Source organism: Etheostoma spectabile, chromosome 5 (genome assembly GCF_008692095.1).
Source record: "Etheostoma spectabile isolate EspeVRDwgs_2016 chromosome 5, UIUC_Espe_1.0, whole genome shotgun sequence".
In the NCBI taxonomy this organism is placed as follows: domain Eukaryota; kingdom Metazoa; phylum Chordata; class Actinopteri; order Perciformes; family Percidae; genus Etheostoma; species Etheostoma spectabile.
In genome coordinates this window covers 3,040,200-3,057,965 of record NC_045737.1, presented here as the reverse complement: position 1 = coordinate 3,057,965, position 17,766 = coordinate 3,040,200, and the positions used below count along the sequence as shown (strand labels likewise).

Below are 17,766 nucleotides of genomic sequence, written 5' to 3'. Positions count from 1 at the left end.
GCATGCAATTGATATGGGTTGATCAAAAATTGTTATCCTCTCCGGGAACCATCACCTTATCGTGGTTTGTGTGTCCCTATGAACCTGAGGGCTGTGTTGTCTGGAGCTTTGTGCTCCTGGTAGGGTCTCCCAAGGCAAAGAGGTCTCAGGGGAGGGGCCAGACAAAGAATGGTTCGAAAACTTCAATGGTTGAGCAAGGAAGGGATAGAGAGACCCCCCCGGAGGAAGCCCGGGCCCCCGTCTGTAGCCCAGACGGTGGGCTTGTGAGCGAGCGTCTGGTGGCCGGGTTTGCCACGGAGCCAGGTCATGCACAACCCGAACAAGCAACGTGGCACCTCTCCCTCCAGCCCATGGGCACACCACCTGTGGGAGGATCCAAAGGGGTCGGGTGCGCTGCTATTGGGGGGTCAGCGAAGGTCAGGGGCTTCGACGGACGAGAACGGGCGGCAGAGGCTGGCTCTGGGGACATGGAATGTCACCTCTGTGGGGAAGGAGCCGGAACTTGTGCGGGAGGTGGAGCGCAACGGTTAGATCTGGTGGGGCTTACCTCTACGCACAGTCTCGGTTCTAGAACGTACTCCTGGATAGGGGTTGACTCTGTCCTACTCCGGAGTTGCCATGGTGTGAGGCGCCGGCGGGTGTGGGGATACTCACAAGTCCCGGCTGAGTGCCGCTGCGTTGGAGTTTACCAGTGGGTGGATGAGAGGGTCGCCTCCCTACGCCTGCGGGTGATGGGGGGGAAAACTCCCAAACTTTCGGTCGGCACCAAGGTGCTTCTGGAAAACCGTTCGCCACCTCAGGAGGGGGAATGTATACAGCTTGGATGTTCCTCGCTTCCCCCTCCTGAGGTGGCGAACGGTTTTCCAAAGCACCTTGGTCCGACCGAAAGTTTGGGAGTTTCCCCCCCATCACCCGCAGGCGTAGGGAGGGACCCTCTCTCCACCGGTAAACCCAACGCAGCGGCACTCAGCCGGGACTTGTGAGTATCCCCACACCCGCCGGCGCCCTCACACCATGGCAACTCCGGAGTAGGACAGAGTCAACCCCTATCCAGGAGTACGTTCTAGAACCGAGACTGTGCGTAGAGGTAAGCCCCACCAGATCTAACCTTGCGCTTCCACCTCCCGCACAAGTTCCGGCTCCTTCCCCACAGAGGTGACATTCCATGTCCCCAGAGCCAGCCTCTGCCGCCCGTTCTCGTCCGTCGAAGCCCCTGACCTTCGCTGCCCCCCATATAGCAGCGCACCCAACCCCTTTGGATCCTCCCACAGGTGGTGTCCCATGGGCTGGAGAAGGTGCCACGTTGCTTGTTTCGGGTTGTGCATGACCTGGTCCGTGGCAAACCCGGCCACCAGACGCTCGCTCACAAGCACACCGTCTGGGCCTGGCTCCAGACGGGGGCCCCGGGCTTCCTCCGGCGGGGTCTCTCTACCCTTCCTTGCTCAACCATTGAAGTTTTCGAACCATTCTTTGTCTGGCCCCCCCCCCTGAGACCTTTTGCCTTGGGAGACCTACCAGCAGCACAAAGCTCCAGACACACAGCCCCTCAGGTTCATAGGGACACACAACCACGATAAGGGATGGTTCCCGGAGAGGATACAATTTTTGATCAACCCATACATTGCATGCTTAAATAACATACCGTTAAAGCCCTGCCCATTCAAGACAACCCAACCCACTTTCCGGTTAAATCTGACCACTTCCGGGTTAGTCCCCTCCAGTCCGAACACGGATCGGATACAATATTCATGTGGTAAACGGAATACAGATACACATACATATAATGCTGTACTCGCTCATCCTAATAACAATAATAATAATAATAATAATAATAATATTACCCTACAATGAGACCGGTGTAACTTCTGATGTGAATTTTGCGGTGATTATATGTATCATGTAATGTGTCTGTGTGTTTAGAAAAATGAAAAAAGCACAATTCAAGGAAGAGGCTCTGCTGAAGTAAACTTCTGTGAAGTCTCAGTTGAATCAGGAAGGGAAGGGCTACCTGAAGTCAGAGGCATCCGATGCTGGTTTTCCCGGGATAGGGTCAGACAGTGACCACCAGGTGAAGAAGGACTCTGCCCCTTCTCATGCCCCATCTTTTTCATGTTGGTGAAACTCTGCTGCTGCCCCTGAGGCCAAAGATGACACAGCCGCCCAGGTCAGCCCGACCCTCCAGCTCAGGAACAAACCATGGTCTTTGAGCCTCTCTGGGAAGGTACAGAGGAAACACACCCAAGAGGAACACCATACCTCCAAATATAAACTGGACCAGAAGGTTAGAAATTTTGTCCTTTTTTGTTGTGGTTGGTTGTTTGGTCTGTATGTCACAGACTGCAGGTTCTCAACTCTTAAATACAAGTATCAAAATGAAGAAAGACAAGATTATTTCTTACTCTACATCCCAGTGCACCAATACTCTTTCATTCCCTAGGTTTTGGAGACTCTTACAGACTCCAGGGTGGAGAAAACCATATTTTTTATGGCGGGTTTGATTGAAAACGATTGGACTTTGGATTTTTGGGATTTTATTGTTACACATTAACGATAGTTATAAATAGTTACACGAAAATAGAGAAATGAGAGTTGTTGCAGGTTTGCTATTATGGTGTCTCTGTAGTTTCATGTTCAGTGCTAGTCTTCATCAGCATCAGATCAGTATCACTCTCGGCCTTAGTATTCTCTGGCCAAAGTCCAGTCAGCCCAATACTCATTCAGTGATTTGAAACTCTTGTAATTGAAAGTGCTGACATCTGAGTATTGTCACTCACTCAGCTGGTCATGATAACACGTCTACAGTACATGTGTGTCTTTCTACATCAATAACACTCCCTGAGATTGCGTAAAGAAAGTGTAAAATGAGAGTGTTACAGGCTTCCAAGATGCCAACTCTGATAGCCACACAAATGCAACACTTTTCTACTGGTTTATTTTTTGTTTTCAACATCCCATGTAGAGACTACAGCTGGTCACGTACCTTCCTGATTACCCAGCCTCTCAGGAAGGCTGAAATATTCCTTTTCAGCTGCTCATAAACAAGTTAATTAGATCATTTAACTGTACAACTATGCTAAATGTAGGTGTGCCAAGAGATGCACAGCTTGTAAGTGGCACCTGTAGTTGTAAATCTATTTTGCTGTCATCAAATACATTAATGTATGTCAACCTCCGATACCTTTCAAAACTCATACAGAACTGCCATTTTTTATGTTACAAAGCTAAAAGTCTTTAAACTGGATAATTTTTGCTGACAAAACTGCAGCTGATTCAGATGTAGCTAGATATTGTTTTGTATTTGTTTTGTTTTGTATTCCACCCACATGAGTGGATGAGATAGTATTGGATTCATAGCTACTGTACAAACACTAAGTTTTTTTTTCTCTATTTGTGGAACCCAGACTATAATCGATGGGATTGATTGTTGGAGAGCCTGAAGAGACAAGCATGCCTGTGGAGGAGGGATGCTCAGCTTGTTAGTCTGAGTGTGGGAGCACTTCATCTTCAAGACAAGGCAGACTATGTACTGTACAGACTCACCCAATCCCAACCAAGCCACACACACCAGTCAAAAAGCTCTTCATCTGGGTAATTGCAGATTTGTGATGTTGTAGTGGGTGCCAACTGACAATCCATGACATAGAAAATAAAAAAAATTGTCACCTGCTGTCATGTTGAACAGTTGAGCCAAAGCCAAGCACCACACACAGTAAATGTGTTTCTGCAATATTGAGGCGTAAAAAAGGAAGTGCTAGACTCACTTGATCGCAGCGCTCTATGGTCTATGGCGGAATTGTTTTCTGAAACTACAAAATAGCACATGGGGAACCGAGTGCAAGTTCATTCCTAATTTACCGCTGAGTGGTCTGGGAAAGAAAAGTCTGCTGTGCGTCGGTGAAAAATTATATGATACATGTCTTAAACTCAATTGCGCTGGTGCAACATAGGCCCTAAGGGCGCTTTCACACATGAAAGTCCAACCAAGATTCTGTTTTTGTTACATTGTATACATTTGATGCAGTAAGTTTTGGTTTCACACTGCAGTTATCCAGTGCCCTAAAGATCTATACGTAACAAAAGTACGTCCTGCCGTCATCACATACGTGAGCTGCGTCTCCTGATACTTATAATTGGTTGTTTGCTTCTCTGCTCTCCTCGGAGTCTCTCTCTGAGTCTCTCTCTGAGTTTTTTTCTACTGACTGCTGCACGGGAAATTCTTTCTGGAGCATTTATTCATTGCGGAACGAGACCACCTCTTTTTATCGACCGCAGGTCATTAAGTCACCCGTGTAAATGAGTGTGAATTGGGCTCTGAATATCACATAGCAGAAAGAAAGGCATGGAGGTGACCAACTAACTTTTTATAGAAAGCATATGGACTTTCTTCTCGGGCAAATTAAAAGTGTGTTAGTACAAAGTTTATTTTTTTTCCTGATTGCAGAGACTGGAAAAACAATTTCAAAAGCAAAAAACCCCTCTGGTCGGCTTAAACGGTGGGTCTCGTTGCTTACAGTGAACTAGAGTTTGGCTTACATAGGTGAGAATGCAATCTGACCCAATACAGGAAGTGAACCAAAAACACGCATTTTACTAGCCTGCAATTTCAATCTTGTACACACTTTACGCACATATGCATATATTTAAGAAATGACAACTTTGAAATCCATAAGCTGTTCTGAGCACACATTGGTGTCATCTGTGTGACATCATCAGACAACCATTTATCATTCATTTATCATCATCTCCTCTTCTTCACTTGCTGTCTATCAGCTGCTCGATTGACAAAGTGCAGTGTAAAAGCTAACCCGAATCAAATTAAAATGCACACATATTGCAACTTCACCCCTGAATCGCAACAGAACTCAATCGAACTACCGTACAGTGTGAAAACACCCTAGACTAAAAACAGCCCAGCCGCCTCCTATTCAGTGCTATAAATCTCCCACGACTTCAGTAATGTTCGTTCAAGTAGCCAGAAGGTTTCAGCTTCTTCTTTATAAAGTGTGTTCCTATAGGAACATGACTGGACTTAAGTGTAAGTTAGATGTGTTATTAGAGTGTATAAGATCTAATTCAGCCAGCAGCTTTGAAGCATATTGTCTGTCCGGGTGTGTTAGTTTATTTCACTTTGAAATGATCAAGGCCCTCCAGAATGTTCACACCCCAACCCTGAAGAATTCAAAGAGCCCTTGAATATATGACTTTAATCCAGTTGAATATTAGCGCAAACACTCCTGTCTAATTTAGAGGCCAGTACACACTAAATTTGTCATTGGGTATTAGTGCATGCGCTAGCTGCTGAGCAAAAACAAATCATCCACGTTGGCTAAGGAACACATTTTTCAATGAGGTACATCAAGGTTGAGTTAGCCGATGTTTCTTACTCACACATACAATACGTGCTGTCATTTCTTGACCAAAGTGACTCATTTCCATTTACGTGAGAGGTGGTTTCCAGCAGCCTCAGCTCAGTGAGCTTTATGTGTTTGTTTCCCAGTTCCTGTAGGGGAGCCCTGGAACATTTTCTGTTCAGCTATGTGTGATAACTCCCCCGAAATCACAGGCAGGCGTGTCGGAGTGCCACCTTCCCCTGCCCACACAGGACACTCCTGTCAGGGTGCTACACACCACCGGCTCCCACACAAAGTCCCTTGCATACCATGTTTGTTATGTGGGTACTAATGCATGTGCGAGTGTTAAAAACCTCAATTGACTGGAGGGAAGGCAGAACTGTGTTATTGCTCTGGCCTCTGAAGGTTTAGCCTAGTTAATGCCTTTTCTTTAAGGTACTAATTAGTACAGTATCTCCTACATTGTTTTACTTTTGGCTTCCTGTCTTAATTTTTAATCTGGAGAGTGACTCCACCAATGCCCACTATTTATTTGCAAAAGATTACTTGTGTGTTAGGCCTTTGCAGACAGTCATAACAATTACTTACTGATACTTGTTCGTCCCTTGGTTTTCTGAAATGCACATACTAACAAACTGCTCTAAAACATTATTGTTGTGACAAGATGAATGGCATTAATGTGTTGGTAAAGCTATGAGTGTGACTATCAAACACTACAGAACAGCTTATCACCACAGTTCCAATGTTATGGCTCCGCACAGCCAGATGGTAAGGCCAGTAAACAACTCAGGTCAAACATCTTTCAGCATCTATAAGGCATTACAAACAATTTGGTATTTGGGTTGTTGCTCTATTTCAATCTAAATTCAATTCATATGTAAAATCATAACAGACATTATTGCTGACACCTACTCCAGAGAGAGTAGGTCTAGACCCCAATCTATAATTAGAGACACCCACAATTCCCCAAAGAGCTAGGACTTTGGTGCAATGACAGCGATGACAAACTTCTTTAACAGGCAGAAACCGGAACCTGGCTCTAGGTGGGCGGAAAGCATAGGTTGTAAATAGTGAACAGCATCCGTAATGTCAACTATTTTACAGTTTTAGCCTCTAGTTCAGCAGGTGTGGCAATATGCGCAGCAACATTTGCAATACAAAATGACCACGCCCGATACAGCATTGCCATATCGTTTTTTTCCCAACTGAAGTGACGATTTTGGGACTTGAGAGAGGGTCTGGGAAGGATGATGTGTTGTTAAGGGTTGCAATGACTCTGCGCTAAACTAATCGCTAAAAGGGAAAGTTGCAGATTTTCAACCCAAGATAGGTTGGAATAATGCTGCACAAGACATTTTTAAGCAACACATTTTTCCAATTAACTTTGATGAAGTAAACACACAGGGTGAATGTTAGATGAAATCATGGACAACACCCAAAACAACTTCAGGTCAGGTCTATTAATGTACACCGTGGTGTGGTTAGCATTGCTAGGCTCTCGTGTCATGTTTGACAAGTCGGCGTGTAGCCACACCCCTTAAAGCATCCCCAGCTTTATCGTCAGTTTAAATAATTGAGACCATAATTACAAAATGTAAGTCATGCTGTTAAAAGTGGCGACTGAGTTAAAGTGGCGACTGAGGCCATACTCTCATTATGAAAATGTTTACTGAGGTAATGAATCAGGTTGAGAGAGGGAATTCCCCTTAGACTTCTATAGAAACAGACTTCTCTTGCAACCAGCTCGATCCCCGGATTCAGAAAGTACAAGTATTGCACACAAAGAATTTTCCGGTCACCGCAACAGCAGCCAAAAGTTATTAGTTAAAGGTCTCGGTAGCACTGTAGACTGGTTTTTCTTTTTGAGCACACGCACAAAGAGCGCATGCACGCAGGAAAACAATACAGTCCATAGTTTATGTGGGCTGTGTAAGCCCACAGCCAGGTGCTTTTATGGCGGTACGAATCACCTTTTTGCTAGTTAACGGCAGTCTGTAGCCAGTCGCATGTTTCAAAAGGGTTGTGTTTTAATTAATCATATGTGTTTTTGGGCTTAACATGCAATAAACCGATCAGAGGTCATCTCCCATGCCTTTTTAAAGCCAGGCAAGTTTATACCTGGCATCTCATTTGATGCGGCGATTGCCAGCAGGAAGGAGATTTTTAGGAGATGAAACTGAGTCTGCTTGCGCGTAAAGTGAAAAGCTGTGAGCATGACATTTCTGCAGCCAGCCACCAGGGAGATCAAGAACATTTTGGCTTCACTTAATACGTTTTAGCATCAACCCCCCCTTAAATTCACTTGTTGCATACCTCAGCTTTCTCTGTGGAAGGGATGTGTCCATCAGTACCTGCAGCACACCGTCATTGAGTCGCAGACACACAATGGCAAGGTTATTGCTAGTATTGCAACACTGTGGCCAGTATGCTGCTCTGTGCTCCCTGCATGTCATCACACCTATTAAATCTGTGAGAATGTGCAGGCCACAGCTTCCCTCTGCCCTGCTGCTGGGGCAGCTGCCGAGGTCAAAGTCATGACTCTCTTTTGTATGTAGCTGCAGGACAGCCACACCTGCAGCCACCACACTCAGGACTAGCCTATGTTTTTGTTGACTTTATTCATGCCAAGGTTACGATTGTGTGAGCAGCACGTCGTTATTATGAAAACCTAGCCACCGGGTTGATTTTATTATCAATAAAGAGAAAGGACGATATTAACTTTAATGCCTGTCTTTACTTTTATGAACAGTATGTTAAAAAAAGCCTGAACGCTATACTGGAGCCAAGAAAATTAAAAATTGTACATGATGTTGTATTACCTCTTAAAATTGCCACAGTAAACATTTAAGATAGCAAGCTAAAAAAAATTAAGAAATCATTTTTAAGTCATAATCTAATACACCTACATTTTAATCCATTAGAACATTATTTCAAACAGCATTGTGATACTTTAAACAGTTCCTACAGACATTTATAGTCGTATTGTCCACTGATTAAACAATGAAAGCAAATAGTTTAAAGTTACCATCATGCAAGCCAGTGAACAACAGTGGGCTCGACAGCTTGGGCCCCAAATAAAAATTTGTATAAATATGCATAAAGAACCCAAAAAAGATGGAAAAAAAATCTCCAAAAGCCTCAAATGAAGATTAGACATTTGTAATGTCCACAAATTTAGATTTTTATTTCCATCATTTACCTTTCAAAATAACAGAAACACAAAAATTGCCGTCTGCAAAGGTTTGTGCACCCTGCAGAGTTAATCCTTGTACTAACCCCTTTGGCAAGTATCACAGCTTGGAAACGCTTCTTGTAGCCAGCCAAAAGTCTTTCAATTCTTGTTTGGGTATCTTCGCCCATCTTCCATACAAAGTCTTCCAGTTCTTTGGAGATTTCTGGGCTTTCTGTCACTGCTCTTTAAGGTCTACCATAGATTCAATCATTATGTTGAGGTCAGGAGATTGTGAAGGGCATGGCAAACCTCAGTTTACGCCCTCTTGATGTAATCCCCCGTTGATTTTTGAGGTGTGTTTAGAATCATTATCCATTATAGAAGCCATCCTCTCTTTAACTTCAGCTTTCCCACGATGGTATCAGATAGCAGCCACCCAATTGGGCTGAAATTTTATTGAATCCATTTTTTCCTCCTCTACTTGTGAATGTTCCCGTGCCACGGGCTGCAATCCAAGCCCAAAGCAGGATTGATCCACACCCCATGCTTATAGTTAGACAGAGGTTTTTTCATAAAATTCTGTGCCCTTTCTTCTCCATACGTACCGTGTCAGTCCGCCAAAAGTTCTTTAACCCTCATCAGTCCACAAACTTGTTTCCAATGCGTCAAGCTTGTCAATGTTCATTGCAAACTTCAAACGCTGATTTTTGGTGGTGAGGACGTTTTTTTTTTTTTGTTTCTGTTATTTTGAAAGTGTAATGATGGAACAAAATCTAACTTTTTGTGACATATATATAATTATCTGTCTATCTGTCATTTGATCCTTTTGGAGATTTTTTTCCATCTTTCTTGGCTTCCATGCACATAAAGCTTCATAGGAACTTTTTTTAAATGTATTTTTTACATATGTTAAACTGCCACTAGTCCTGACAGTAGCAGGGCTGCCAACTCTCACGCATTGCCGTGAGACACACGCATTTGACTGGTTTCACACGCCACACGCCACAACCCCCGATTTCTCACCTGAAGTGTCAACCCGGTCGGTCAAATTTATGAAAGTGAGTTTTCTATGTTTTACCTGTTGACCACTTGTGATCGACTAGTGTGTGCGTTTCAGAGACTGTGGTGGGTTCAAAGCGCTTCCTTCATTGTGGAATGTTTCAACATTGTCGCAAATAGAACATTTTTTTCACGAGCCATCCCAGGTGCATTTCCCGCGCTTCATGTATGAGCTCTAGTATTACAGACCCTCCGGCGCTTCAGGTATGAGCTCTGATATACCACCGTCCCGCCTTCGTGTCCCACTCTCCTCGTAAAGATGAGGTGAGCAGCGCGCCTGGTAGTGTACAACTTCAGTCATTGTGGGACCCGCTCTGCTGGGGGCAGTGACCGTTGCATCCATGCGTATACCTCCGAAAAGAGCACGTACGGACACCTCTAAACTCTGTCAGACCAGAGACCCAAAGGGCCTCTGCGTCTGTCAGAGACGTTCTGATGAACACCCATATCAGCGGAGCAATGACATGCACAGCAGACTATATTACCACTCCCTCCACATCGCGGACAACAAGATGGTGGAGTTATGTGCACAAGTTGTAAATATGAGCAGAAATCTGTGAACACACCTGAGCTATCTAGCCTAAGATAACCATTATATATATATATTATATATATATATTATATATATATATATATATATATATATATACCGCAACATTGGGCCACTATGTGCATCTCTAACCTCTGCATCCTAAATGTAACTGAAATAATTAATTTGATGTTTTTTAAAATGAACAAATAGTCTTTATTTTCCCAAAAAAGTAAAACAGTAAGTGGGGCACAGAGGATGACAGCCAAACTTACTGACATTGCACAAAGGTTAAAGGCTACATTTATTAACTTAGTGGTTCTCATTCTTTGAATTTCATGGTCTTGTTGATCCCTCAACATTAATTTAACTTGGGTCCCTGGTCCCTTACACCAGGACCCCTGGACCTGTTCCCCACACAGACCCAAATCTTCTCACGCTGTTGCTGACATAGCTACTGTCTCTTCATGTGGTTCATTTTTTTGGCAACATTGGTGGTGTCAGTTCTATATATAAGAAGTTAATAATGTAAGCTGTGATGCCCTAATACCTGTTGCTACACAACCCCAGGCCCTAACCTACAGTTTTGAACATATCATGTAAGACTTGATTTCTCCTTTTTTTTTTTTGCAAAAAAACTCCCAGAAAGTGCCATTTAATGGTTTATTTTCAAATTTTTTTTCCCTGGGGGGGCATACCCCCAGTACCCCTAGGGAGTCCCCCATCCACCCCTATACCAATCCAATTTAACCCTACAAGGATAAAGACCAAAAGAATTGCTTGTACGCGGCAAATATGGGTTGGCCCCCTCCCAAATCTCACTCCAAGGTTTTTGGAAAAGTTGGTCAGCCCTGCCGTAGAATATGAGACAGATAATCTGGAAAAAATCAAGCTCCTGTGGCTCCTCTCTGCTCCTACTGCCACTTGCAGAAATACACCGCTCCGTCCGAAACAGCCCATCAAGCAAGGGACTGTGCTTTAGCAGTGTCAATCACGTCTTGTGTACGCGCTGCTATCACCCCTCCCCCGAACAGCGCGTACCACCGTTCAAGCTAAAGATCTAGGTGCACTGGCTGCTTTCTAATCGCGGAGAAACAACTTTTCAGGAAAATGCCAATTTCTCGATGGACACCTGCTCAAACAAAAGACGGGCAACAAAGAGACCGACTGTACGAAAAGCGAGCTAAAAGAAAGATTAAACCGAGCCCAAAATAAAACGAGGGTCAACATCGAAGGGCCTTTTCAGAGTGAGAGGAGCTACGTCTCATGGGGGAAGGGAGTTTCAACACGGATTCTGACTAGCGTTAGCCCACATTTACTGCGGGACATGTAGACCCGGCTTGATTGTTATTGTTTAAAGAACACACAACTAGATATCAATGGTACAGTCACTTCAACACTGGTGATAGCGCAAATCTCATTTTACCTCTGGTGCTGTGTCTTGTCTACGTCTGAACAGTTAGATCTTGTTAGCTGTAGCAGGCAGAGAGTGTAGACCGGTGAAGATTACTTACCTGCTAACTCGCTGTCACGCCGTCAGGTATAGAGTTAATATGGTTTTAAGTGGACACTAATTACGTGAAGCCAAGTTGTTTGTCAATCCTGTCACTAATACAGGCTATGGTTAAACTACTTGTGTCGCTGTCCCTGTCACGTTTGGCAGGCATAACTTCTATTTTTGAGATTTTTTAACAACGTTTTTTCACCCGCAGGATGTATTTGTAAATCAAATGTCTCAAACGAATCTATTATGCCCTTCAACAGGTCAGACATGGAACCCAGACACAGAGCACGTGAAGGAACGTTTTCAATCAAATCAAAATGGTTAGTATCTTTCCTTGTGCACGGAGTACTTTGCAAAAAAAGCTATTTATTTTGCCATAGCTTATAAACCCCCTAAACAAAAAAGGACAAACATATTTCTAAGATGTTGTTTATTCCTTGGCTTATTGACTTCCTCACGGATCATCATTCCTACTGAAACTTTTACGGTTTTAACTGATCCAAAAGGTCGTTCATAATGTATCTGTGTACGTGCTTTGTTGTTCCACCAATTACGTTACATAAAATAATTTAAACCCTTTTATTGAAAATAATTTCACAACACTTTTATAGAAAATATTTAACTAAGCAATGTTTACATAAGCTATACCCTCCTAGAATAAATCCCTGTATTCGCCAGAGGATGTGGAAAGCTCGGTGCCCTGCTTATTAGCCCCTTCGCGTTCACGGCAGGCGTCCTGCTGTGGTGAGAGCTGTGGAGGGCGGGCTGTAGCGGGGGGGGGGGGCAGCAGAGACCAGGTGAGGGACCTTTATGTGTCTTGTTTCAAATTTTTAGGCTAGTCCAGTTTTTCTCAGCTCCCCTACTGCAGCTTCAATACAATTTTGACCTGGGTTTCCAAACTTGTCAAGCCATGTATATCGTACCCTACGGTTGCTTTCTCATACAAATAATGCATTGCAGTGTTTTTGACAGGTTATTTTTTACAGTTGCTTCATGTACTGTATATATTAATGTGTGCCATACCCAATGTTGCACCGTACTTTTTCCTTTTCTTAATTCGTGTTTAAAGCTATATAAGAATATTGCTACAATACACCCTATATCAGCTCACTCAGCAGGCGTCTGCATGAACCGCTTACGTTCCTGCCACAAAATCCTAGGATGAGTGGGTAAACGTTGGCTAACTCCATGGCGTGGGAAAGTTCTTAAGATGCGTTACTCCAATGACCACTATTGTGGCACAGCAAGAAAAGATTTAAATGGCTTCCTCTTCTGTTGCTCTTCCTGCGGTTTCTTCCAATTAAATTTTCCCTTAATATGATACACTGAGATATTAGATAATAATATAATACCTGTTGCCCCCACACAAAATAAACCGCCTTCAAATAGTTGATATTAACAATGACAATTATAACAATGATAAGAACTAAAAAGTCAGACTGTAACATTTTTTCTCGCACTTCACGTTTTGTTGTCTCGCTTCCCTATTTTTGAATAATATAATAATATATATCAATATAATATATATTTTTTTATGTTTTATTTACTGTAAATAGAACCTTTTCCAAACATTGTACAAGTGCTTTACAATTATAAAACAATAATTAAGTAAATATGATCCCAACACAAGAATAAATAAAGAATACATTATACCTCGCAAATTAGAAAAATACTTAAAAGTGAATTTTTTGATGAAGACGTACAAGAGGATACCAGTTTGAAGTTCAATAGCTTAGGGGCCCATAAAGCAAAAGCCCGCCACCTTTGACGTGTATTGTCAAGATTAGGGAGCAGTCTACAAAATCTAGGGCCTACCGCGGATTTTCTAAGAGTTAGCAATCTCCACAGTCACACGTAGAGCCTGGAGCCTGTTTAGGGTTTAAAATAGGAAACATCTGTGGACCCGCTTAATATAAAAATTAATCCTAAAAAAAAAACAATAAATAACACTTAAATAATATGGTATTGGAAAGGTAAAATATAAAAAAATATTACATAAACATAAAAACATAGTTAAAATCCTAACCCTAATAACACAACAAAAAAAAAATACTTATTAGTATTAATAAATACAAACAAAATCAATAAAATAAAAGAAAAAAAAAAATATATATAAAAGTATAAAAATTGTTTAATTTAAATTCTATAACAAATTATTAAAAAAAAAAATATAATTGCTATAACATTTAAATAAAAATAAAATCAAATAAAAAAAAAAAAATTAAAAAAATAAAAAAAATTAATATAATCCGGAACATAAGCTTCAATCCTTTCCACATTAGCATGTGAAAAGCTCGTGTTTGTCTAGTGCCTATTTCTGTTATTATCTTTTTAGGGCGTGTTGTGGGGCTAACCCTTACCCCTAGGGGTATCTTGTTATAGTAGCTAATAATGAACGGAGAACCATGATAGATTTGGTGGGGCCCCAAAAAGAGAAAAGCACTAAACGGGGAATGAGGAGTCTTTTATAACAGAAAGGCCCTGTTGGACAGAACAGTACCGTAAATCTGGTCCATATAGATAGAGATTAACCAGTCCAACTCCAACCACATACTTATAGCATCATAGCTTTCGACAGCTGATTACAGACATTGGATATTCCACTCGTGTCAATGGCTGAGGTCAAAGCGAGTATTAAAAAATTGACTGCAGGCCCAGCATTGGCGTAGGCCTGAGTCTTGTGACTTAACAAGAGAATTCTCAGTGCGTTCTAGACTAAATCGCAGATTTGACTTTTTTTCCGCCGAAACTGGATTGTTGTTCTTCAAGACCCCTAAGTGTAGACAATTTATTTTTAAGGACATAGTAATATTTTCTTTTCTTTTTTAATCTAATAAACAGAAATTACAACAAAGCTTTAGATTAAAGCGGTCATCAGCTGGCTGATAGTCTGATGCCCTGGCCAGTCATAGACAATAGAAGCCTTTATTGTCATTATACCCAAGTGCAGTACCTGTCAACGAGATGAACAACCCCCTGTACCAGTGTCACCACAACAATAGAAAAAATATAAAATGTAAAGTAGTGCAGAAGAAGAAAGAAAAACAGAGGTTGGATGTGGTGCACAGTTCCTGAGAGCTACTATGTAACAATATATAAATTAGGTAAAACAGACAAAAGGGTTTGGATACACATTATTCAAATAACATCGTTATTGGTTGATCACAAGTCCTGAGTAACTAATTACTTGCACAATCTTTAATTAAGGTGATTAAATATTAAAGTATGGCACTGTAATAAAATACACATGGTAAGTATGAAATAAAATAAATATTGCGCACTGTGTATAAATTAAATGGTAATACGTTGTGCACTGTGCGTAAGGAAATTGCGCTCGAATTCATGTCTTTTAGGTATTATATATAAGTATTGACACAGTAGGGTGTGAATAACAACTGCCTGGGGTCGCTGTGAGTCATGCATGTGTAAGTTGTTTCAGACAGTGTTAGGGCTTTGGTGCAATCTGTCGTAACCATACTATGATACATTACGTATAGCAGCTCACGATGGACCAGCGGTAGAAGTGTCAGCAGCAGGTTGGAGTCCCGGTTTCCTTGAGGATCTCCTCTGAAGTTAATGTCCGCTGTTGGGCCTTCTTGTATACCGCTGTATATGTTGTCTGTCCAGAGATGTAGCGAGATGAGGACGAAACCGTGGAATGTGGAACACCTCTCTACACACTTGCCGTACTGATGTACGGGAGGATAGGTTGGTGCTGTTCCTTCCTGCGTCACCATGATCTCCTTGTTTTCTTGTGTTCAGAGTACAACCGGCTCAGAGCCGGTTGTACTTCTGACCCAGGCTGCCATGCAAAGAAGACCTCCTCTCTTTAGGCTGCCTCGTCCTCCCCTTTGGATGATCCCGACCACTGTGTTGTCAACAGCAAAATTTGACGATGAGTTGTTGTGGGCCGGACTTTGCAAGTCGTGGGTGTAGAGGAGTGACCACAGGGCGGGGGCTCTCACACATCCCTGTGGGAGAAGCCGTGTACTCACGTGAAAGTGGGAGGAGAGGTTGGGAACCAGTCTCACCATGGCTTTGGGCCAATTCGGTAACTGTACGTCCTCTATCCATTTGCACATGTGGAGTAGGGGAGGCAAGATTCCAAATTGGGGATGAAAGTCTGGGATGATCCTGGTGGCTCTTGCGCAGATGTGAGAGCTACGGCAATGGCTCATGCTCTGTGGATCTGTTATCGCTTGCAAATATGCACACTGATAGGAGTCCCCACATCATACTGATGGAGGTAGTTCCATTGAATATGTGGGAGAACAAGGCCATCCAAATGCAACCACAGGTCATGATAATCTGCTACACTCATCTGTGAATTCTAAATACTCACCTGTTTATCATTGTGTACAATTGTGACATATGTCTGAAAAAATGGAACCCATTTCAGGATGAGTTTAAAACTAGGATGATCACAAAATATAAACCCCTGAAAAATGCACAATTACAAAATAATCACTTTTGCTGGGATTTGGGTGTTAATTTTGGTGTCTGTTGTGACTTCCAAACACATACAACTTGGAAAAAAACTATCATGCTGTACTGAGTGGAGAATACGTGTTGCTGATGTTCCTCTGCCTTCAGTCCCTCCGGGTGACGGCTGTTCAAAATCTGCACGGAATTTCTATCCTCAGACCGAGACGAGGTGGCTTAAAGCTAGCATTCTAGCTCATTCTCATATAGCACACACTGCTACCAAACCATTTCCCCTACTCACCATATCAAAATCTCAAAAACAACAATGTGCCATAGTCCCTGTTCTCAGGTATGTTCCACAAGTGCCCCTCATCTAGAAGAAGTGTCCCACTCAATCCTGTCCCTGGACTGTACCAAGTTATCTAGCTGACTGCGCATATGCACACGGATCGCAGCAACACAATACTCCATCAAAAACTATGGTGTTATTTTTGAAAATGAAACCATGAACCCTTCGCAATACGATTGTTAGAAGGGACAGACAATTCTACAGATCATTTGTTAATACTAAGCATCGTACCAGTAATGGGGGCTCAAAAGTTGGCATGGATCGTACTATAGCCAGAAGTTTCCTGTTTTGTTGCTGTTCTGAAACAAACAGAACCAAACTTACCTTTTTGTGTTTCAGCGCTACATTGGAAATGAAGTAACGTAAAATACCGTCATCCATCTTTCATGTTTTTTTAATTAACATCCGTTTTGGGTCCTGGGGGTGCAGCTCCAGCTAGATGCCCCCCAACCTTCCCTTTTCTGAGCCACATTAACCAGCTCCACCTGGGGTCTTCCCCGAGGCCTCCCTCCCAGCTGATTGTGCCGGAACACCTCCCTAAGGACGCGCCCAGGAGGCACCTACCAGATGCCCTAAACCACCCCATCAACTGGCTTCTATTTGAACTGCAAAGGAGCAGTCGCTCTACTCCAATCTCCTCTCGGATTCACTGAGTTTCATCAACCTACTACTTTCGTAAGGTGAGACGCCACCCCCTCCTAAGTAAACCTTATATAATTGCGTCTACCTAGCCGACACAAGCTTTTTTCTGACCCTATGTGTCGCTAGCACATTCGCTTTTTGACCTGCCATCAGGGTAACGCTTGGAACATCATTATAATTATGAATTATTTATTATGATGTCATCCGTGAACTTGGTTTTCTGGGTGTGAATCTTTTTTCTAATCTTAAAAACTATTGACGCTCTCACGACTGTGTTTTCCTAATCAATGTTAAGCTGAACATTTTGGTGTTGCCACTTAAAACTTTCATTTTCAGCATTAGGGTAGCATTTCAACCAAAGCCTAGCTGCTAGCACATAGCGTTAGTCCCCGCTCTCGAGTTTACAATACGTCTGGTCAATTACTGTTTGCCAGATTTTTCCAAACTCAAAAGGTTAGCTGGGGCCCAGATGCCTTTCAGCAGTAAGATTTCCGACAGCAGCATGCAGAATAAGCGCTGCTGGAGGTCTTGATGTGGAGCGCAAAAAAAAATTATTTTGTAGCCATCAACGCGTGTCCTTGTTGGTTTTGCGAGTGCTCCAGGGCTTAGCGTTTGCGCAGTATCACCGTCTGAGGCAGCAATACAGTGTAAGGAGATCAACTGAGGTGCACCAGCGTGACCACGTGCTGCCAGACCATTTCACTTTCCCTCTCATGGCGGATCCCCATCTTTCAC

The 17,766-nt window shown here is 42.8% G+C and overlaps 1 protein-coding gene across 1 annotated transcript in view; it reads right to left on the bottom strand.

Moving 5' to 3' along the window:
* Positions 1–9,925, bottom strand: part of LOC116689338 (uncharacterized) — a 12,021-nt gene extending 2,096 nt beyond the window's left edge. Inside the window, exons 1-3 of the mRNA XM_032515876.1 lie at positions 9,772–9,925; positions 7,810–7,923; positions 7,665–7,702 (exon numbers count right to left, since the gene is read on the bottom strand). Of these exons, the coding sequence (XP_032371767.1) occupies positions 7,665–7,702; positions 7,810–7,923; positions 9,772–9,925 (306 nt within the window). The remainder of the gene's footprint in view (positions 1–7,664; positions 7,703–7,809; positions 7,924–9,771) is intronic.
* Positions 9,926–17,766: the final 7,841 nt, after the last annotated feature.